Source organism: Enhydra lutris, unplaced genomic scaffold (assembly GCF_002288905.1).
Source record: "Enhydra lutris kenyoni isolate GAN:26980312 unplaced genomic scaffold, ASM228890v2 scaffoldscaffold17, whole genome shotgun sequence".
Classification (NCBI taxonomy): Eukaryota; Metazoa; Chordata; class Mammalia; order Carnivora; family Mustelidae; genus Enhydra; species Enhydra lutris.
This window is the reverse complement of record NW_019154101.1, coordinates 29434338-29457891: the sequence shown is the minus strand read 5'-3', so window position 1 is coordinate 29457891 and position 23554 is coordinate 29434338. Positions and strand designations below refer to the sequence as shown.

The 23554-nt window shown below is 35.1% G+C and overlaps 1 protein-coding gene and 1 pseudogene across 2 annotated transcripts in view; both read left to right on the top strand.

Moving 5' to 3' along the window:
* LOC111147750 (Abelson helper integration site 1) overlaps nt 1–23554 on the top strand; it is a 206142-nt gene that overhangs the window by 45876 nt on the left and 136712 nt on the right. For both annotated transcript variants that reach the window (XM_022503972.1, XM_022503971.1), the window contains exons 14-18: nt 5303–5532; nt 7692–7798; nt 10798–10916; nt 13595–13725; nt 15465–15605. In XM_022503972.1, the coding sequence (XP_022359680.1) occupies nt 5303–5532; nt 7692–7798; nt 10798–10916; nt 13595–13725; nt 15465–15605 (728 nt within the window). The remainder of the gene's footprint in view (nt 1–5302; nt 5533–7691; nt 7799–10797; nt 10917–13594; nt 13726–15464; nt 15606–23554) is intronic.
* LOC111147751 lies at nt 9828–10219 on the top strand (annotated as a pseudogene).

The window sequence follows — 23554 nt, the reverse complement described above, 5'->3', positions numbered from 1 at the left end:
TGTGTATGTTGTTGGCCATCAAGGAAAGTAAAGAAAATATAAAGGGATATAGCTATTCTTAGGCTTAAGTAATATTTTGCTTATCAAGGGACTGTCATAGAGATGCATCATATAGACCTATTAGATCAGTAGTAGTGGGAAAGCTTTTTCCTAAAGATGTTTTTATTAAATATATCTTTTTTATGTAATACATAATGCTTCTAGTTCCCAGTGTCCTTAAATGATCATTATGTACACTATTTGATTAATACTCTGCACTGTTTGACGTAAGGTAAACAGTTGATATTTTCCTAGAATATAAGCTCTTAATGGTAGGGCTTCTGTTTTCCCTGTTAGCTATGGGCAGGGGCCAGGCCACAGTGATGCACAGTGCATGGTAGACAGTGAGGAACGGAAACCTTGTCTAAGACAAAGGTATGGCATAAGGGGAAGAACTTATAACTGTTAATTTATATGGAAAAATTTTTGAACATTCTCAGACCCAAAAATAACTTCTCTTGGAGTTTTCTGATACCTTGGGACACATCTTTCTTTAAGGGGGGCACAAAATAAATTGAAATAAAGCACCAGTGCTCACAGATACAGTTCAGACCTGTGGCAGCTTGACGTTGAGATGCTGAGTGTAGCTTCCAGGGACGAGTGTCGCAGTGCCCCCTCGCTGCTGGGGTTGCGCTTTCCCTTGTGGAAGGGCTCACAGCAGAACAAGTGCTGAACCCGATTTTGCCTTTTCTCCTTTTTTCATTAAAGTAAAACTCCTCTTCACTTTTCTTCTGGTTAGTGAAAACAGGTACTAATGTAGGTCTTAGGTAAAAAGCCAAGTGGTGTAAGGCAGACTTTGAAAAGCAGGGGATACCTACATGTAAGTGAATATGTGCCTTATGTTTTAAGAGTTTTATAGATTTTCAGTATTTGCATTTTTCAGAATGTCAGTTATAAAATAATTTAATCCTTCCCAACTTAATATGTATCATAAAATTTTTTAAATCTACTTTGTAAAATTTCATTGACCTGTTCTAGCTGCTTGTTCTACCTTGTTTGCATGCTAAATGTAGACACTTCTAGACACTTCTAGTGTCTGAGTCTCTTTTATTACTCCTATCAGCTTCCTTTTTAATATAAAATGTCTAATTAATTAAGATCTTATCAGGACTGTTGAGTTTCTGTTTAAACAAAAGGTGGTAATTGGTGAGACTTGATTTCCTTCCATGTGTAGCTAGGCACCTGCTGTTGGTCCCTCTTAATAGGATCCTTTGGAACCCCTGGTCTGCTTGTTGTCTCAACACAGCCATTCTGTCCCATGCCAGATTGTACTAGAGAAAAATTCATAACCTTGGAAAGGCCTGATTGTGGATTTGTAAGTCTTAAAATCACCTGAGCAGTCATCTCAGCCAAGCAAGCTTTTTCCTTACCTTTATTCCGCTATCTTTTCTTAGTCCTCTGGCAGCACATCCAAGCCTTGTGGCACTTCAGGCTCTCGACCCTGAGTCACATCTGTCCGCTTTCATTAGCTGACTGCCTTTAGCTTCCAGTGAATTATGCCAGACATGAACTTCCTGTATTTCCCTCTGGTTTCCCACCCAATATCTATAAATGTACCCATCTTTATCTCTGTCCACTGCTCTTAACAAAGATGTATGGGTAAGGACACCTTTCAGGCCACTCTTTGACATGTGCTTTTTTAAAAAAAATTTTTTTAATTTTTTATTAACATATAATGTATTATTAGGCCCAGGGGTACAGGTCTGTGAATCGCCAGGTTTACACACTTCACAGAACTCAACCATAGCACATACCCTCCCCAGTGTCCATAACCCAACCACCCTCTCCATCCCCCACTCCCCGCAACAACCCTCAGTTTGTTTTGTGAGATTAAGAGTCTCTTATGGTTTTTGACATGTGCTTTTAATCTCAGCCTTTCAATCTACAATTCTGTTTCCTACCTCTCTTATCTCTTCAGTATCTTCCTCTTTATTGATTTTGTCCTCTCATCTTAAAAATATGCTCAAATTTCCTTATCTTAAGAAATCTTTCTTTCAGTTCTTTCTCCTTTTCGGACTACCCCATTATTTTTCTTTCTACAACATCAAGAACGTTCTACACACGTCTTTAGCTCAACTCTGTGAATCTAGTTTTCACTGCCCCCCCTGCTAGATCAACCTTCTTTAAGAGGTCAGCAGTCTCTTGCTGATTTTCAGATTCAGTGGCCAATTTAGGTCCTTACCCTATCTGCTTTCACTGAAGTGATTAATTATTGACTAGTTTTAAAATAGTTTCAATTAAATGGTTTCTTTAACAGCCTCTTCTGTTTGCTTTTTATGACTGGCCAGTTCTTGTTCCCTGTCACTTGTTCCTCTTCGAAGCTCTGCCTGTTCTCTGTAGATGTTTATTCCCAGAATCCTCCTATTTGAGCATCTTCCTTGGTTTGCTGTGCTTATCCTGGTCTCTCTCATTTTCCCCAGTTTTCAGTCTCACTTCTATGGGCTGACTTCTAGCGCCCACTTTTTTTCTGAGTTTCACTTTCTGTTACTCTGTCTGGACTGTCAGTGGCACCTTGGATCTAAAACCAGACTTGATATCACTAGACTGCTTTCCTCATTTTGTCCTCTTGTGGATTTTTTAATGGCATCCACCCTGAATCCCAAGCCAGGAGTCCAGAATAGCACTCATTTCTTTTTTTCTTCCTACCCTTCCTTCCCATATCTAAGAGTACCACAGATCTGTCAGTTTGCCCTCCTAAAACCTTCACCATTCCGTCACACCCTTTCTATCCTCACTGCTGTTACCTTCTTTCAGGCCCTTGCTATCTCTAGCTTAAACTATTGGTGCTAAACTTCCCCACTGTTCAGTCTATCGTTCCTCCGTCTTTTTACAGCCATGCTTCATAATGCCCTGATCTTCAGAAGTCTTCCCACCACCCTTTTGAAAATGTTCCAGATCCTTAACATGGCATTACAGGCATGTTTCTCATTGACCCTACATCCTTCTCCTGTGCACTTGCCATGTACCCTTGGCATCACCCACACAATCTTTTAAAATGCTCTTAGTATCTTCCTCTCCATGTCTCTTCTTCCGGTGCTTAAATGCCCTTTTCCTAGCCTTCCTGCCCAACTCAGTCACTCAGCAACCATTTAAGTGCCTTTTGTGATGGCTCATAGTCATTGTTTAAAACCCAGCTCAGATTTAACCATTTCTTATAGTTTTCTTGTTTTTTTGCCAGCATATGATATTTTATATATATACACAATATATATACACAATTTTATATATATACACAATAAAGTATGCTTTTTTCTTTATGTAGCTTTGATACTGTTGGAGGATGTTTTACATCATAAAAATACTTATTGTGTAGGATTAACTGAGTGAAGAGAAACATTGTGGCTAGAACCAAAAAGAGTGAGGTTTTTGAAAGAGGTAAAGACTACTTAAAATGAATAAGGTAAAGTCAAAGGAAGAGAATTAGAGTTGCTAATGTTCCGAGAGGCAGAGGCATGGACTTCTGGCTGTGTCTTCTCCTTGTCTTCCTGGTTAGTGTTAGTGACTCCTGAGTTATTGTTTCCCACTGGTTAGCTCTTTGCCATGTATGGTTAACCAAAATCTTCTTTAGTTATCTTCAGTACAAATCTGTATTTTTCTCTAACCAATGGCTCCTCATATAATCAGACTTTTCCCACATGTAATGGCTCCCATTTAGGCACATATGTCTCCATGTTGCCCCTCATCATACATACTGTTGTAACTGTATGTTTTTTTCTTTCCCAACTGTAATAATTTTTTTGTGTGCTCATCTAGTCTTCACAGATTTATGTATTTCCTTGTTCTTTGTGATCAGCTCTTTTTTCCCCAAACTCATTAATACATTTCTGTTGTTCTTAGACTCAACCTTTGCTTGCTTGACTAAAGCCATCATTGATTTCAGTTAGGTTTTTACATAAAAGGCTTCATTTTTATTGTAAATTACTGTGTCTATTTTAATTGAGCTGCTTTTAAGATATGATTATTTCATTTCTACCTGTTACATAGGATTTCACATAATACTGCTAAGATTTTTAAGCAAACAGCTGAAGTTTTTCTTTTAAACAATCTTCTTTTAACAGTCTTAATCACAAATTCGTTATTTTGTTCTTTTAATAAGTATTGTATTTCATGTAGCATATATTCATTGAAAGTATTACTATGGTAAAAATGTTTATGCAGTGATACACGTGTTTTATTTTCACTTGAAAACATGTTCTTTCACTTCCTTCATTATTAGTTTGGATTCTTAGTAATTGTAGATCATATCCTTATTTGAAGCAGCTGCTGAGAAGACTCAGAATGTTATTCTTGAATGGCAGCTGTATTTTTTTCTTTCATCGATAATTTTGAAAAGGACTTAATTTGCTTTAGTTCTTAGGTCATGATTAAAAGAAGGAACTATAAATCCCCCTATTAATAATTAATCTATTTTTCTAATTCTGACAATTTAATCAGACTGTTTAAAAATCCAGTGTTCCACACTCATTTAGTACCTTTCAGTCGCTAGATTTTTGCCTATTTTTACACACTGACTAGAACTGTAGAGTATTTAACATAAGTTTTAACCCTTAGGGTTTAATCTTTTGTCAGGACTGTAGCAATGACAGTAATATTACTTTTTAAAAATTATCCATAATTTAGAGGAAGACATATTAAAAGTGTTAAATATAAATTGATTGTTTAATGTAAGGTAGCTTGTTTTCTATCAGAATATCATAGTTAATCTTATTTTACTGAGGTATCAAACAGTAATTTCAATATGGCTTTTAAGACTTTGAGATCACAGTCACTTTCTAGGCTTGGAAATTATAAATACAGAGTTAATGGACTAGCTTATTCTCTAAACCTCTACTAGGGAGCACTTTACAAAAACAATATACACAACCTAAATGGAGAATAATTGAAGCTCTCCCTATATTTTATTTTTTGTGTGTATTGTACTAAATGCAGTATTTTACCAACTATTCCATGTGTGTTTAATCAATGTCAAAAATAATTGTTTAAAAAAAATCCAAATACAATTTTTCATTTTACAGTATAGATTAAAATTAGTAGACAAATTAACCATTATGCTTGATAATAACTAAGAAATAGTTTTGTCAAAATGTAAAGAACCCCAGCCATAAAATATTTGATCACATTATTTTTGATTGTTATAAAATGTAGTTTGCCTTTGGTTATTGTCATTGCTTACTTAAGTTCCATTGGCCATGTTGGTTTTTGGGAAAAGTTTTAGAAACTTCTGCCTTTCAGAAGCAACATATAACTTTTTATCCTTTTCCAGGATATGGAAAAATGAAATAAATCATACTAATACTTTCAGAGTTTTACCTCATCCTTCTTTTGTTTACACGGCTAAATTCCATCCTGCTGTAAAAGAAGTGGTAGTTACAGGTTGTTATGATTCTGTGATACGGATATGGAAGGTTGATATGAGAGGGGATCCTGCGATATTGATTCGACAGTTTGACACACACAGAAGTTTCATCAACTCTCTCTGTTTTGATATTGAAGGTATGTCAAAATATAGTCCAAATGAAGGCTAGTTGCACGAAGAATTTTTTAAAAATAATTTTTGTTCATTAAGGTAATATTTTTAAGCTTGAGAGGGATTTTGTGTATTGATGATTATACATTTTTAGATTTATGTGTATTTTGCAGATCATATGATAGACCTGGGCACAGATTTGGCAGTCAGGGAGTTTTGTTTGTAATTTTAAAGTCATTAAATTCTGGGGGCGCCTGAGTAGCTCAGTCCGTTAAGTGTCCAGCTCTTGGTTTCAGCTCAGGTCATGATCTCAGGGTCATGACATTGAGCCCTATGTTGGGCTCTGCGCTCAGCATGGAGTCTGCTTGTGTTTCTTCCTCTGCTCCTCCCCCTGCATATACTCTCTCTCTAATAATAAAATCTTTTTAAAAAATCATTTGTCATTAAATTCTTAAATTTTAGATTCAACTAATCTTTGCTGTAATAACCAGTCATATACCAAATTTCATAAATATATTTCGTTGGATTGGTAATTATCCCCTCAGTAGGCTTATTTCTTTCTTTTTCCAGTAGGTTTCTTTTAAGTGGCTTTTGAGTTAAAGGGTAAAATGAGGAAGAAGAGGGAACTACCAAAAGAATATTAGATAGATAGCAGGGAAAACCTGTATTTACACTCTGTACTGAGTACATTGTGCATTGAGCACCTCTGCATTCAGCTCACAGTTAATAGGTATGTATTATATAATTGTCTGAAGGTATCTTAAGAAACATTCTATTGTTGGCAGTACTTAGGATGTTTCCAGCTTTCTCCTACCATGAACATGATTTCTCTGAATAATATAGATACACATGTGCATATATGTATATACAAAACTTTGTTGCACTGTTTTATAATTATTTTCTTAACATAAATTCCTAGACCTGAGGTTGCTGAGTCAAACATTTCTGGAGTCCTTGCTTTGTGCTGTAATGTTTTAAGTACGGATATATAGACTATAGCTATAATTAATTAGTATAGCATCCAGATCAAAATGAAACTATTGCCAATATATTCAGTCTAACTACAGGGATGATAAGAAATTGGAACACATTAAGGAAAAGTCACCAGGGATAGAAAGGTGCCTACAAACTTTGTCATAGTAGAAGTCATTCAGATTATAAAAGACATGAATTTCTTCAAATACTTGACTAAGATATGCATATGTGAAACAAAAAGAAATCAGTCTGTATTGCTCCAGTAGAAAAAGATAGAGCTACCAAAGATGGATATTCTTTGTTCTGAATTGGAAAGAACGTTCTAGTATCTAGAGCAGTTCATCAGTTGAATAGCTCCCTTGTAAAAAACCAAGTTCACAGTTACTAAACAACCGTCTGTTCTTGATGGTGTGGGAGATAATCCTGAGTGAGTATACAGTGAGTTTGATGGTCTCTGAGGTCCCATTCAACTATAAAATGGTTTAACTCTAAGAATATATGTTAAACTGGAACACCTGTCATTTATCGTTTTTTTTTTTTTTAAAGATTTTATTTATTTATTTGACAGACAGAGATCACAGGTAGGCAGAGAGGCAGGCAGAGAGAGGAAGGGAAGCAGGCTCCCTGCTGAGCACAGAGCCTGATGCGGGGCTCGATCCCAGGACCCTGGGATCATGACCTGAGCTGAAGGCAGAGGCTTTAACCCACTGAGCCACCCAGGCGCCCCTCATTTATCGTTTTATTCATTCCCTATTGTTTATTGAGTTTCTACTGGTCTCAGGCATTTTGCTAACAGTATATATTAGAATATAGGTGTTTTTTCAGGAATATAGAACAGATCATATAGGTTAATAAAGGTGAGCAATATAGATAACATACTGGATAATTCAAATGATTTATTTGGCTATAGAATTTGACCTATATATAAATGCAATAAGATGCTCATTTCTTTGTGTATTCAATTTCATGTGAGTAAAAAAGGGAAATAAGTCATCAAAAGTAATTCAGAAGAATGAAGAATTCATTTAAAAATAATTGGGAATTTATTATGATTTGTATTGGTTTTTTTTTATTTTTTAGGTTTTTTTTTCTTTTTACTAAAATACTGTTTAATAGCCCTCTGATTCTTTGTTATACTGGGATGTGTTTTCCCAATTTCATTTTGTTTCTACCTGGTGTAGCATTCACAAGTAATTTTTTTTTTAAATAGGTCAGCACATGTATTCAGGAGATTGCACGGGGGTGATTGTTGTTTGGAATACCTATGTCAGAGTCAATGATGTGCAACATTCAGTGCGCCACTGGAGTGTAAATAAGGTATATAAGATCATATTTAATACATGAGATTTAATTTTACAAATTAGAAAAAAATTGAACTACATGACTTTAGAAATAAGACATCAGGACATTCTTTCTCTCTTCTCAAAAAAATTTTTCTCAAGCCCTACAAAGTCAGTTATTATTGATGAATTGTCTAGTTTTCCTGATGGCTAAGTGATGATATAGCAGCTTAGTGAAAATTTGCATTTTGGCCAAACTTTACTTTCTTATCTTTGAACCCTAATTTGTGATATGGCTTCACTGATCCATTACTGGAATTATGCTAAAATGAGGCCTATGTTATATTACCACCTATAAGTAATAACTTACATTTTCTGCTATTCATTTTCTTTTTTTGACCCCCATAACATCACTCTAAAAACAGTGTGTTCAATGTTTTGTTAACAGTATTATTTTTCACAATTATGTAATCAAAAGTATATAATTATGACTAGGGTCTATCATTTACTCACAATAATTGTTTTCACTTGAGTTTTGCCAAGTAGGCAGAAACAGGTGATCTTTCATTTTTGGAAGAGATTGTTTTTAAGGTACCTGGTGTATTAAACAGTTTTATTGGTGCATATTCAGTATTTTTAATTAAAAGTATAAAATAAATTTTTAAACCTGAGTTTGTTTTATATAAGTTGATACAGTTTGTCTTATATGCTATATTTTGTTCTTCAGTGTTTTGTTCTTCTAACAGCTGTCCTCATTTGAAAAAAAGACATTCTAAGTGAAAAAGAATTTTTATGAACTTGAGTTAAATCTGTTGAATCTATCAGATCTATTTTTAAAACTTTATTTTTAGTCATTTTCATCTAGTCTATAGAATTAATGATTGATGGCTTGGGATTCATGTGATAACCTAATTTTACACACTTTGAAAAGAACTTTCTAATTACTTATATACCTAAGGGATTGACAAGGTTCCAAAGGCATCTTTTCCAATAAGTTGAGTGTACAGTGCAGAGTCTACTATGTGTGTTAAAAAATCATGTTTCTTTACCTCACTATAATAACTAAAAGGCAAATTTACCTTCAAAATCTGCAGCCTGGTAGTTACTCAAGATAGTCCAAAATAAAAAGTTAGAAAATGAGCTGAAATATCTTTTGGTAGCTAATGCCCTAGGACAAACTGTAGATTTCTTAACTTGGTTCTCTTTAGCCATCAGTGTGAGAAATGCTAAATTATACTCATCTGTCCCTTAAGATGACATGTCCATGTGCTCTGGCACACACTCCATGGTACAGGACATGAGCATTGAAACTAAGGCTTTTTTTGTTTGAGTATGAATATGATAAGGAAAAAATATAGAAGAGATCATTAACAGATACTATAAATGCTAAATCTGGTGGCACTTTTGTCGAATTCATGCCTAACACTGAACTTGTTAGACAGTTTTGTGTTTTTTTTATTTTGCACACTTGCATCTGTGTAAGTGTTGCTCAGACCCCCACCAGTGCATCCCCACCCCCAGGCTGTTGTAGTTCAGTCACTGCACCCCCCATCTGTGCTGTCAGTATTTGACTTCTGTAACAGCTAACAGCAGGCCTTCCTGTGGGCAGTGCGGTAGCGGGGCTTAGCTGCCGAGACTCGGATTGTAGCAGTTTGTCCCCCACCTCTGCTGGTGCCAAACCATCTCCGAAGAGGAGACCCTCTAGAGAAGGAGACAAAACATACTAGCGGGTCCTCAAAGGAGGAGAAGGCTAATTCAAGATTCTGTCTGGGGCTTAAAGCAGACTTGCTTTGGCATCTCTGGACTTCTGTCTAAGCAGTTTGCATTTACGGTCTTTTTTCTTTTTTCTAGTAATCCACTCAAGCAGGAGCTTTAGTAATTTTTCCTATGTAAGGCTCATCCAGGCAGATTTTCCTTCAGTATGTAGGTCTTTCTTGACATCATTTGTCAGACACCTCCTGTAGCTACCTTAAGTAACTACCAAAAAAAAAAAAAAAAAAAAAAAAATTCCTAGAGGCTCAGGTGCACTTAAGATTCAACTCCACCTGGGACCCGCCGCCGTGGCCTAGGAAGGCATTGCTGCTGGAGCTGTAATGGCCATTAATACTGCTTTACAAGAGGTGCTGCAGAACACCCTCATCCATGATGGCCTAGCACATGTAGTTTGAAGAGCTGTCAAAGCCTTAGACAAGGGCCAAGCCCATCTTTGTGTCCTCAAATCCAACTCTGATGAGGTGTATGTCAAGTTGGCGGAGGCCCCTTGTGCTGAACACCAAATCAACCTAATTAAGGTTGATAACAACAAGAAGCTAGGGGACTGGGTAGGCCCTCTGGGAAGCTGACAGGGGGAAACCGCATCAAGTCATTGGTTGCAGTTGTGTGGGTGTTAAGGACTGTGGCAAAGTCTCAGGCCAAGGATGTCATCGACAAGGATGAATATTTCAAATGCAAGAAATGAACAAATAAAAAATTTGATTCTTGTTCCTCAAAAAAAAAAAAAAAAAGCCACAAACCTAAAATTACAATCTAAATGAAATGATCTTGGAATATGATGCCAGTCACATACCTTTTTTAGGACAAAGTACAAGTAAGTGCATGAAGAAGTAATCTCACACTGAAATAGAACTTGAAAGTTAATTCTATACTAACTCTTGAAGTCATAAAAATTAGAAGCTTTTCTTATATGATGGTAAGCAAAAAAATACAAAGTTAGAAGTTGTGTTTTAGGAAGTGCTTATTTGGGAATACATCACAAAAATGCTAATTAAATGTAGCTATATATGTGTGTGTATATATATATATATATACATTCATATATATATACACACACACACACACAAACACACACACACACACACTATTAGCTTTATTTTCAACCTATAACTGAAGTTACTGGGATTCCTTTTGCTAATGATTTTAAAGGATCCTTTAAATTGCAGTCAAAAATGACTGACTTAATTTTGTGCTCTAAAACGGGCTTCATATTAGACAAACTGTACGGTGATAATATTTTATAATCTTTTTTAATCATTTTAGGAAATTAAAGAGAGTGAGTTTAAGGGGATTCCTATAAGTTATTTGGAGGTTCATCCCAATGGAAAACGATTGTTAATCCATACCAAAGACAGTACTTTGAGAATTATGGATCTCCGAATGTAAGTATATTTCTATATTGACAGGTTAAGCACTCGTAGAATAAAAAATGAGTTAATTCATACTTATAAAATACAGCTGTGGTTCTCATATAGACAGTTTTTCCCCTCAGAAGACATCTTACATTGTTTAGAGGCATTTTTGAATGTTAGAATTTAGTGGATAGAGACCAGAGATACTGCTAAGCATCCTACAGTTTATAAGACAGTCCCCCACAACAAAGAATTTTCTGGCTCAAAATGTAAACTGTTCTGAAGCTGAAATGTAGTCAGTTGCTTTTTGTTGTCACAAAAAAAAAAAAAAAAAAAGAGGAAGCCTCTGCCTTAGAATATCTTTTATCTCTCTTACAATACTTCTATAGCATAGTACTATGCAATAATACTGTAACAGAATGACACAGCTTTTGATTAATATATCCTTGTTTTTCCTATTTTGTGTTATTTCTAAATAAGGAAAGGAAATTTTCTTAATGTAAAAAGTGGAAGCAGAATGCTGGAAAAGCCAGCATAGTTTTCCAGTGTGCTTTTGTTTTGTTGTTAAGTGTACCAATAAAACAAATGAGAACTCTAGTTTTATTAGATTTCATGATTGTGTTTAGAAAGGAAAATGTAATGTATACTAGTTTATTCTGCAACATTCTTGTAGGGCTAACTCTTCAGGCTTTCGTTTATGTAGAGCTGTTCAGGATACTGGCATCAGTGCTGTGAGAGAATGATTAGCAGAGTAGTTCATCAGGAGTTTATAATCTAGTTACAATACCTCCAGAATAACACAAAACATTTAATTAGGCTAAATTGTGAGATCTTCTAGGAATGGGATCTGCCTTATTCTTCTTTTATACATAGTACCCATGTCATGCTTGAGAGATAGCAAGTACTTGATATGTATTATTTTAATGACTATAAATACTTAATAAAAGGATTATATCTTTCATGGCAGATAAAGGTAAGGATGGCTGTAGTATAGTCTTCTGTTAAAGGCTCTGTAGAGAGGCTGGCCTTTGAGCTCAATATAAAGGATGGGTAGAATTTAGATAAGATAGAAGTTGGTCGGGAGGGTGGAAAACATGAAAAACCTGGAATAAAATTCAGAGGTAGAATAATAGAAGTTGTGATCAAGTCAGGGTGAGTAAGTCTGTAGGAACATTAATTTCTTGATAGTGCTGAGAAAGAATTTTTTTAGAAATAGAGATTAGTGCCAGGTTTTAAAAGGCCAGGCGTAAAGAATTTGGTTATTCTCTTTTCAAGTAGCTTAGACTTCTGCTTGGGCTCTAGAGGCGAACTGCTTAGTGTCAAATAACACCTTTTCCATCCCTGACCAACTGATGAACCATTCTGAGACTCTCCTCCTCACTCAAATGGGGAAAATAATATACCATATTCATAAGAGTTTCGTGGGGAGTAAATAAGTTTACACATGTAAAGTATGGCAAGGACTCCAGAAACTTTTCAGCCAGTAACCTCAGGTCTGGGAATTTATGTGGAAATAATGATAAAACAGTGAAAAAATACGTATACACAAGATTGTATGTAGAAATCATGTTCATGGTAAGGGAAAGCTAGAAACATCCTAACTGTTGTCCCATAGTAGAAGAATTCTTAAGGTATGTTTAGACAGTGATATATACCTACTAAAATGAATACATAATCTATATTTTCTGACAAAAAGTGCCATTATTCATGATTTATTGTTAAATGAAAAAAAAGCATATAATGGGACACTGTTTGTAATGTCCTCTCTGTAAACCAGGGATGATAATAGTACTTACCTGGCATGTAGTGAGCACTAAAATAATGTTAGCTGTTGGGGCATCTGAGTGGTCGGTTAAGCATCTGGCTCAGATCATGATCCCAGAGTCCTGGAACTGAGCCCCGCATTAGGCTCCCTGCTCAGCGGGGAGCCTGCTTCTACCTCTCCCTCTGCGGTTCCCCCTGCTTGTGCTCTTTCTCAAATAAATAAATAAAATCTTAAGAAAAAATGTTAGCTATTATTCACAAATGAAAAAGTCTAGAAGATTATATACCTATTTAATAGAGGATTTAATAATATTTTTGTCTAATATTCCTGCAAGGATCCAACTATATGTTGTGTGATTTCAAAAATTTATCACATGGGAAAAATATAAGAATATAAAAATCTTACACATTTTTAAGTAACCAACTCAAATGCTGCTTCCATAACGTAGGCTCTCTCTTCATAGCTAGAAATAATCATTTTGGGGACGCCTGGGTGGCTCAGTCGGTTAAGCATCTGCCTTCAGCTTAGGTCTGGGGTGACCATGGCGCTCCCTGCTCAGTGGGGAGTCTGCTTCTCCCTCTCCTTCTGCCCCCACCCCTGGCTCATGCTCTCGATCTCTCTCTCAGATAAATAAAATCTTTTTAAAAAAGAAAGAAAGAATCACTTTTATCCAAATCATTTTGTTTTCTTGTGGCACTTTCTACCTCCAATTTCCATTTTATATTGATGCATTCCTTCTCTCTCCTAAATTATAAACTTCCTGAGCTCTGGGACTCTCTCTTCTTTATTCTTCATCCATCATAGAATGTCTATCATGTAACAGATTCTCGAAAAATTGTTTGTTAAATGCAAAAGAAGTATTTAAAAGAAAAGGTTTTTTTTAACTACCAGTCTTTTCAATGGGTAGGATAGGTTACATTTGTGAAATCTTTTTTGTTTGTAGATTAGCAGCAAGGAAATTTGTGGGTGCAGCAAATTACCGGGAAAAGATTCATAGTACTTTGACACCATGTGGGACTTTTCTCTTTGCTGGAAGTGAGGATGGTATAGTATATGTTTGGAACCCAGAAACAGGTAAATATTTAATTGATCTTAAAACATTTTTAGGGTTTGTTTTTATTTTTGAAGAAGTGGGGAAACTATCATTTTATGGAATAATTTTCAAGAAAATTCTGATTTCAGGTTCTCAATTATGTTTTTCAAGATGGGAGAGCTGATAGTGGGACTCAGCTGTAGTCTAAATTTATATTAGATTCTGTTTTTATTGTTTTGATATCTTCATGGATTTGGATTTTGCATTATAATTCAAGGTTTATTCTTTCCTTGCCTATAAGGTATTAGAAATCTTAAGAGAAGTATTTTTTATTGTGGTTGACATACGATATTATGTTAGTTTCAGGTATACAACAAACATAATAATCCAACAGTTATATACATTACAAAATGCTCCCAGTCATAAGTGTAGTTACTATGTGTCACCATACAAAGTTATTTTATAGTATTATTGACCATATTCCCTGTGCTCTATAAGAGAAGTACTTAAGATTGTAATGCAAAATTCAGAATATTTATAACTTGAATTTGGAATTTAAGTGGGTATACAAATGGCTAAATATCTGTAATGTATTTTTTATTAGAAGTAATTATATTCCTGTCAAAGTTTTGGTGTCTGAAATTTAATAGCAATTTACCTGGAGTGCCTGACTGGCTCAGTTGATAGAGCTTGCCAGTTTTGATCCTTAGAATCATAAGTTTGAGCCTCATATTGCGTACAGAGATTACTTAAAAGTAGTCATTAAAAAAGAAAAACAAAAGCAAGTTACCTCAATTACTGTAATTCATGTTTTTCCAATGTAGTAAGTATATTGGGAAGTTTATTTGTACCTCACCTTTGCTTTTCAAAAGAAAAGTTAAAGCCACATAAACATTTTTAGTAATAAGTTGGGAGTATTTTATAAAATTTAAAATATCTTTAGTCAATAGTATTTGGTTCACTGTGTTAATTTTCTTCATTTTTTTTCCTTAAGTTTTTCATCTAAATTCCAGTTAGTTAACACACAGGGTAAATATTAGTTTCAGCTGCGGAATTTAGTGACCCATCACTTCATATACAACACCCATCACAGCACATGCCCTCCTTAATCACACATTCTCCATCTTTCCTTTAAGCATTTTTGACTAGTCGGTTCATTTGGAGGTTTTTCTCTTACTGTGTTTTGATGCTTTGACATCAGTTTGGAAGTGTTAAATCTCTTTATCCTTCAATAAATTGATCTTGGTTGTTTGCTTTTTGAATTCCAGTTCTTATAGGTTCCTTAGACCTCTGCTATAGGCCTCTTTTAGCCCATTGATAATCATATCTATCTTTAAAGCAGGTAGTACCTCAGTCTCTGGAAAAAAAGAAATAGAAAAATGAATTCCCCACCAAACCTCCCTCAACCAGTGTCTTCGGTTTAAGGCCCTCAGTTCCTCCCAGAGTTCTCCGTGAGTTCTTTGTTATTAGCTGGCGTTTGCTCAGCTGTCAAATCTCAAGAGTCAGGTACTTCCCTCCTGCTAAGCTCTTTTTTTTTTTTTTTCTTCTGTGCCTTGAAAATCTTATTGAAGAGTTAGGATGAGAATTAGAAAAAGGAGGTCCAATAGGATGAAAAATAATTAATATAAGAATTACTCAGTTATTTTTAAGTAATCAAGGTCTTCTTGTATATAATGTGAGCTTTGTTATTATTTACTGTGTTTTTAGTTATTTACAGAATAATCTTCTAATAAGAGATATTTGAGGTAGTACAAATTATTGCATGTCTTTTCTTATTTAGGAGAACAAGTAGCAATGTATTCTGACCTGCCATTCAAATCACCCATTCGAGACATTTCTTATCACCCACTTGAAAATATGGTTGCATTTTGTGCATTTGGGCAGAATGAGCCAATTCTTCTGTATATTTATGATTTCCATGGTAAGTTCAGTGCTTTTAAGAAAAGAATATTTTAAGTAACCTTTCCTTTTAGTCTGAACCAGGAATCATGAGCTTTGTGAAAACTGTCAACCTTTGTATTAATAAAGCTCCCTTGAATACATTTTAAGACACATATTAAATAGGTTATATTATTATATGTTACAACATTTTATTTTTCCATAAGCACTATTATTATGGAGTTGAAATATCAGCAAAGGTATACATAAATGGTTATGTCTTTTTGTTGGAATCATAGAAAGGTGATCATCACTTTCTAACTTTAAACAAATAAAATTCACCTAAAAATTATTTGAGAATGTGTTAACTAAATTTAAAAGGTAAACAACATTTGGGACCTTTAATGTGCTCAGCTGAATATTTAGTTTCTTACTCCGTGTTTTTTGTTTTTCCCTAAAGCACAAGGTTGTAATCTATAGTTTTAAGAATTTCTTAGCTTAGGGGTGCCTGGGTGGCTCAGTGGGTTAAAGCCTCTGCTTTCGGCTCACGTCATGATCTCAGGGTTCTGGGGTCGAGCCCCACATCGGGCTCTCTGCTTAGCAGGGACCCTGCTTCCCCCTCTCTCTCTGCCTGCCTCTCTGCCTCATTGTGATCTCTCTCTGTCAAATAAATAAATAAAATCTTTAAAAAAAAAAGAATTTCTTAGCTTAAAAAGAAGGTAAAACATCAAATATCAGTGAAAATAAGATCTGGAATTAGAAATTTAATGTCTTTTTCTACTCTAAAATTACACTATTCTGTCTTTCTGAGAAAAAATAAGGATATGACCTGGGCACACTTTTCAGGAATAAAATGGTATTCTTAGAATTATTTGGATTTATGCTATTTTCATACATTTCTTTAACTTCTGTCCTGAAATTAGGATTTCATTGTTCTGCACTGTATTTACTCATAGTACTGTCACTCCCAAAATTGCAGTTTGATTTTCTTTACATATTAAATCTTGTTCAAAAATAAACAGTCATCATTAGTCTCTGATTTATTTAGGATATCATATATCATCATTCAGTTTTTCTGCTAAGCTAGACAGGCTTACGTACAATATCTTAAATGCATAAATATACAATTGCATACCTATATATAATGTAACATTAACATGGGGTTATTTGGCAGAGAGTCTTAAATTTAAAAGAAATGTGAGTCATTCCACTTATTGCATTAATACAGATATTGGTTAGCAGTTAATTGGTTATTGGTTAATTGTTCTGGTCAATGCTAAATTATTAAGACAGTTAAGTTCTAAACCTGAAGTTGTTGATCATTGTGTAGATTTTATTATGCTCTTCCAGGCAAATTATATTAGGAAAAAAAATATGTAAAATTGAGATTTATTTTGAAAAATTTTTCCTAGAAGAAATAGCTAATTTCTCTACCGCATATTCAGGCCTGGTGTCTAGTTCAAACAGGCTGAAAACAGGCTGAAACAGGCTGTTCTTTGTGTGCACTCTCACTCTTCACTTGAAGGAGAGTCACACCTAGGCGCCCCATCCTCATCACTGGGCCTAGAGTACAGAAGCAGGCTGCACAGTTATTTCCTCAGAACCTTTAGAACTTTCACAACAGTTGCCATTCAATTCCTAATGTGCTTTGTAGGCTTTTGAAATTTTCACAAAGGCAAGTGGAAGTTCCACTCTTTATCTTTCTTTTTTCAGTATTTTTTTCTGTCTTTGATCCATCATCAGGTTAGCCCAGTTGGGTTTGCCAGTTTGGTTTTTAGACCGTAGGCACTTAGACCAAGAAGTCCATTCTAGAAACATAAGCAGAAAGAGCAAAGCATTTTTAGGAGTTCAGAAGCAGAGGTTTTAGGTTCAGTTCTGTTTCTGTGTAGCTTGTGCAAGCCTCTTGCCTTTCTGAAGCTCCATTTCCTCATCTGCTAAGTGGCACCGCTACTGTCCACACCTGTGCTACCCTGGAGAGCCATTTGTGAGGATACTGTGAGGCAGGGACTGTGAAAGTACTTTGTAAATTGATAAGGACTGCAATAAAGGAAAAAGGTAAAATGTGTTGTTATCATGCTCATTTAACCCATATATACTTGACTTTATGGGAACTGAGGTTTTAATATGCTGATAAGTACCTCTATATGAAAGGGAATTGAAAAAAGTTTCTTCCCTCTCTTTTATTCATTCTCTTGGCAGCCCTTTTTTAAAAAATTATGATTAGAATGTTTACCTTTCTGGGTCAGTTGTATTAGAAAATAAATGCATGAAGTTAAGGACATTATATCTATACTGTATTAATATAGAGAAGGAAAGAATTCCAAGTGTTTCAGAAATTAAAATGTTCAAATAATACACATGAAATTAAAATTATTTTGTGCCATGATTTTCTAACACAATTTTCAGTGTACTAACACCTCTACAAACAAAACTCAGAATGTTTCAACACATTTTCCTAACTCTTTGCTGCCTATTTTTAAAATGAGGAAGCTTAGGAAGAAGTTACATAATCTCAAGCAATCCAGGATTTAGCACAGTTCTTGTGAATAGTATGTAGTCATAAGAAAAAAGTTGTTTTAGACTCTAAAGTGTTTTAGTCATTAAAAGCAAGCCATAATCATCAAGTCAATAGTATTTAGATTTTTCATTAAAGCCTACAATATTTATCATTAACCTGTTACAGCTTTGCCTTATATTTTACTTATTTTTAATGCAGGAATATTTTCCCCACACTTTCTTGGCTGAAAATAAAGTTTACATGTATCTTTACAGAAATGTTTTTAGTGGCATAAAATTTGAAAGATGTAGAACAGTTACATGATTTTTAAATAGTATTTATCAGAGCTACTCATACATTTAGGTATTTTTCAAGAAAAATGGAGCAAACTCATTTTTTTTTTGGTAAGTTAAATAAGCTGCGAATGAGACCACAGTGGTAGCTAAATGTATCATCTATCTTTCAGTTCTAGCAAAATCTGTGAAGAGTCAGCAAGCGTCTTTCCCTGTTAAGCATGTGTTCAAGTTGTGGTCTTTTGGGTCTTTCATTCTACTGACTTTTTGCTTTTTTTGGTAAGAAATACAATTTTTACTTTCAGAAGATAGTTTTATTTGCCTGATGCTGAAAGGGTTAATCATCTAGTAATACAAAATTTAGTCACAGAGTACCACAAACAATGTACTTTTAGGATTCCCATAATAACAGAGTGCTAGTCAGAAGAAACGGCTTCTGCTGAATTAAATTTATGAAGCTAGACTTTAGCAGTTAATGTTCTGTTATTAATATTTGTCTATCTCCATCTCTAGGATCCTGTTCTACATGTAGTGATAATCATAACTAATACTTTCAAAGCACTTACTTTGTTCCTGGTACTGTTTTAAGCACTTTACATATATTTACTTCATTTTTCACAATAATCTTAAGACATAGGTCCTGTAATTATCCTCATTTTATATGAGCCAGGACTTGAATCCATACAGTCTGGATTTGGAGACTGTGCTCTTATTTGCTGCACTAACCTGCCTTTTTTAGCAAATTTCCTGAAATACTAGCTTTTAATTTTCTAATAAGCAAACCTTTTTTTCCTGCAATACAATTTGCTTTATGCCTTTCTGTGATTTCTTTGTATCATTTGTACTTTGAAGGCAACAGAGGTGAAGGCTTATTCATCTTTCTGTTATCAGTACCTAGCCTGAATACTGACACACAATGAATATACATGTAGTAGGATCGAGTGCTAATTTGGGAAGTTCTCCTCATTGATAATCCCAGGTGGTGAGCCTAATTTTCCACTAGGTGGCAGTCTCTTCTCTGAATCAATGTTAACTCTCCCTTGCTTGGTCATAGTATCTTAGGCAAGACAAATCTTTATTGAGCATCTACTGTGTGCCAAGTTGAGCAGGACTGTAAAATCCAGGAATTAGACCCAGATTACCATGCTCTTTTCCAGTCTTTTATGCTTCCCAAGTAGTTGATAAAACCTCTGGAAGAATTTTAGTTACACTGAACAGCAATCTCTACCATTGACCCTGGATGTGATTTTATTTAAAAAATTCATATTCATTAATGACCACCTACATTGTTGTTGTTGATAGCTTTATTTTTCACACTGTGACATACTGTATTCAAGGTAATGAAGATAATGAAGGTAATGAATACCTTTATGTTCCTATAAAAATTTTGTTACATAACTTGCTCATTGACCAAAAGTCCATGGTGTTTGCAATTCCTAATGTCTAACCTAGTACCTGGTATATTCCTAATGTGCAGTAAGTGTTTGAAATGAGAATTACAATCCTATAGAATAGCATTTTCCCCTTATATTTTCTAAAAATATAGAATGAAAGTCATGATCAGTGAGTAAATTGGAGGCTAATAATAATAGTGGTAGTAGTAGCAGTTAACATTTATCAAACATTTACTGTGTGTCCTCTACTCTTATGAGCTTTTTATTTACATCCTTCCATACAGTCCTTTCAAAACCCCGTAAGGTAGATACTATTATTATCCTCATTTTGCAGATGATGAAACTGAGGTACAGGGAGAATGAAGTAATTTACATAAGGTCACACATTTGTTAAAGTTTATTCAGCTGTCTGAGTCCAGAGCCCATACTCTTAAAACACTAAACTACTTAGTCTTTGCATTTCCTAATTCATGAAGTAATTTATTTTTTTTAAAGATTTTATTTATTTATTTGACAGAGAGAGATCACAAGCAGGCAGAGGGGCAGACAGAGAGAGAGGAGGAAGCAGGCTCCCCACCGAGCAGAGAGCCCGATGCAGGGCTTGATCCCAGGACCCTAGGATCATGACCCGAGAGCCAAAGGCAGAGGCTTTAACCCACTGAGCCACCCAGGCACCCCATCATGAAGTAATTTAATTAAAAGGGTAGCCAGATATTCCTATGATGAAGTATATTGTTTTCAATTTTAATATTCAGGAGGAGTTATTTGGTTATTTTAATATTAATAGTTCAGTCTTTTACAAATGTTGGGGTTAATTATAATGCCTTAAGTAATTATATTTTCAGTATAATCCAAAATATGAATTATCTTTATTATGTAGCATTCAGTTTTAATAGAGCCAACTTTATAATATTTTTGCAACAAGATAATGTCTAATTGAAATTAATTTAGTATGCATAGTTGTCTATATAATTTCATAGTGTTCTTAAAGTACTAATGATGAATGATTCAAAGACACACTCAATTACTACCAATTCTCATACTTGGATAAGATTATACAGTAACATATACTATTGATTGTAGGTCATAGTTTAAGTATCTATTTTTAGCCTAGTAGAAGAATTAAGAGATAGAAATGCCATATTTGAAGACGTGCTTAAGCTACCTATTTCTTGGTTGTATCCTGAAGTCTGTATTTTAGTATTCTCCACATAATGGATATTTTTATTTCAAAGGCTGTGTCATTCAAGGAATCAGTGCAAATCAAAAACTGGCTTTGAACATAAACCAGAGCCCTGAATTCCTCATCCAGGCTTTTTGTTGTTGTTGTTGTTAATGCTTACATTCGTGCTTTTTAAAGCACACCAAGAAGAAAGAGCAGTACAGTGCAAAATAGTGTGTCGGGAAAGGCTGGAGTAGGAGATAACTCTGGAGTAGGAGTTAACTCACTGGGGTTCTAGACAAAGTGCCATCACTTTCTCTTTGACGCTGGTCAAGTAACAGCGTTTTTGCATCTGTTTTTTAATCTGTAAAATCAAAATACCTGTCCTGTTTTATCTCAGTGTTTCATCAGAGGCAGAAATGAAACTGTAAAGCATGGTGTGGAGCGGGGATACACTAAGAGCTCCTGAGCCAGGCTGCAGCGAGGAATCCTAGCTGCTTTCTATAGCAGTGCATACATCACACAGAGCACCTGAATAGCATTATGGGTGAGAAGTGATTGTTAATGGAGTAGGAAATCAACAAAGGACAATAGCATGTACTTCAGGAATATAGAGATAGTTTATTATAGTTTGGTGTTCACCTAACAGATTTGCTGAATGATGGTAGATGCTCTTGCTTTTGGTTGGCTTTGAGACATGAATCTGTTACACTTTCTTGTTAAGACTTTGGACAGTTTCATTAGTAATACTGGTTCTCCTTGACATGTTAAATATGCCAAGAAGTACAAAATAACAGGCCCTGAATATACCTGGGCTACTAGAGTCGAAGTGTTACTCAGTAGAAATTCTCTGATCAATCCACACAGTTTCTTAAGATTAGCTGAAGTAGGAACAAGCCAGGCCCCGTAAAATACAGTTTAAAAAAGAAAAAGTTTTAAGCACTTCAGCATTCTTGTCTTAGTCCATTCTGACAGCTATAACAGAATACCAGAGACTTCATGGCTTGTAAGCAACACAAATTTATTTCTTAACAGTTCTGAATGCTGGGAAGTCCCAAGATCAAGGCTTGGCAGGTTCAGTGTCCAGTGAGAGCTCACTTTCTGGTTCACAGATGGCACCTTTTAGCTGTAACCTCACATGGTAGAAGGAACAAGGGAACTCTCTGAGGCCTCTTTTACAAGGGGATTAGTGCTTTTCTTATTCATAAGTGCTGTGCTCTCATGCCTCCCAAAGGCCCCACCTCCCAGTACCACCACTCTGGGCATGAGGACTTCAGCATGGGAATTTCAGGAGGACACAAACATTCAGACCACAGAAATTCCCTACACATAGCAAATGCTAGAGGAAAGCAAGAGGATGCTGCATAACTGCTGAATGCTGGGAACCTCATTCAGTAGACCTACCAGCTTACAGTAATGCTATGATGAGAAACAGAATCATTTATAAGTAAAAGAATTAGGTATCCAGTAAAGTGACTGTACCCATGAACAGAACTGTGTCCAACAACAGATCTTGAACAAAGGGATTAAGTGTTGAACCAAAAGGAAATCTTACTGTTTATATAGTGTAAGAGAAAGAATATTTGGGTTTTTTAGTTGTATTTTGCTCTAAAGTCAATAACTTAAGTAAACATAGGTTTTAATAATAACAAACCTTTTATTCACTTCAATGCAAAGGGCTCTAGATTAAAATATCTTATTTCCTCTATTCTTCCTCCTATCAGGATAAAAATCTCCTGAGAAAACCATGTTATTTCTTATAATTGTTTAAGGCCAGAACATACACAAAAGCACTGACCTTATTATAAATCAAAATTGGATTATTAATTATTAAAACACTTCATGAATTTTTTAATTGTATAAAATTTAGAATCCCCAATTTTAGCCAATTGTAGGTAGATTTGGAAGTAATTTGATAAGTATAATGTTCCTTTAAGCAAATGTAGTTGCCACCTGTATGTTCTCAGCCCCTTGTGGATACATAGTTATCCTGTAACTGTTACCACAGTAAGCACATAGTAATTTCTTGTTGACCTCTGAAAGATTCAAATCCCAAGAGGGGGCCGGTGTCTTTGTATTCCCAGAGCCTCTCTAGTGCACTTCTCAAAAAGTGGTGTATGGATGGGGTGACAGTGTTAAAATTTTGAGTTTTGGGGCACCTGGGTGGCTCAGTCAGTTAAATACCTGCCTTTGGCTCAGGTCGTAATCCCAGGGTCCTAGGATAAAGCCCTGTGTCTGGCTCCCTGTTTCTCCCTCTCCTCCCAGCTCCTGCTCTTTCTTGTTACCTCTATCTCTCTCTCTCATTCTCAAATAAGTAAGTAAAATCTTAAAAATAAATAAATAAAATAAAATTTTGAATTTTAGCAGGTTAGGTTAGAATTTTAATTGTACGAAGTTAAATTAGCTAAAGAAGAGAAAATGACTAAGTGAAGAAATACAGTTCTTTAATTGCAACATCATATCCAGTCGTGGCCTATGTAAAAATGTTTTAGATAGCTTTGAAATGTCAGAAGCATTGAGTTTGAGGGAATTTCAGAAAGCATCAGTTATGACCTATTCTACAGTGAAATAATCTGTATAGTGTTATACAGATAGATGTACATATTGTGGAGGGTGAGGGAGGGGAAGAACACAAGAACTTATAAG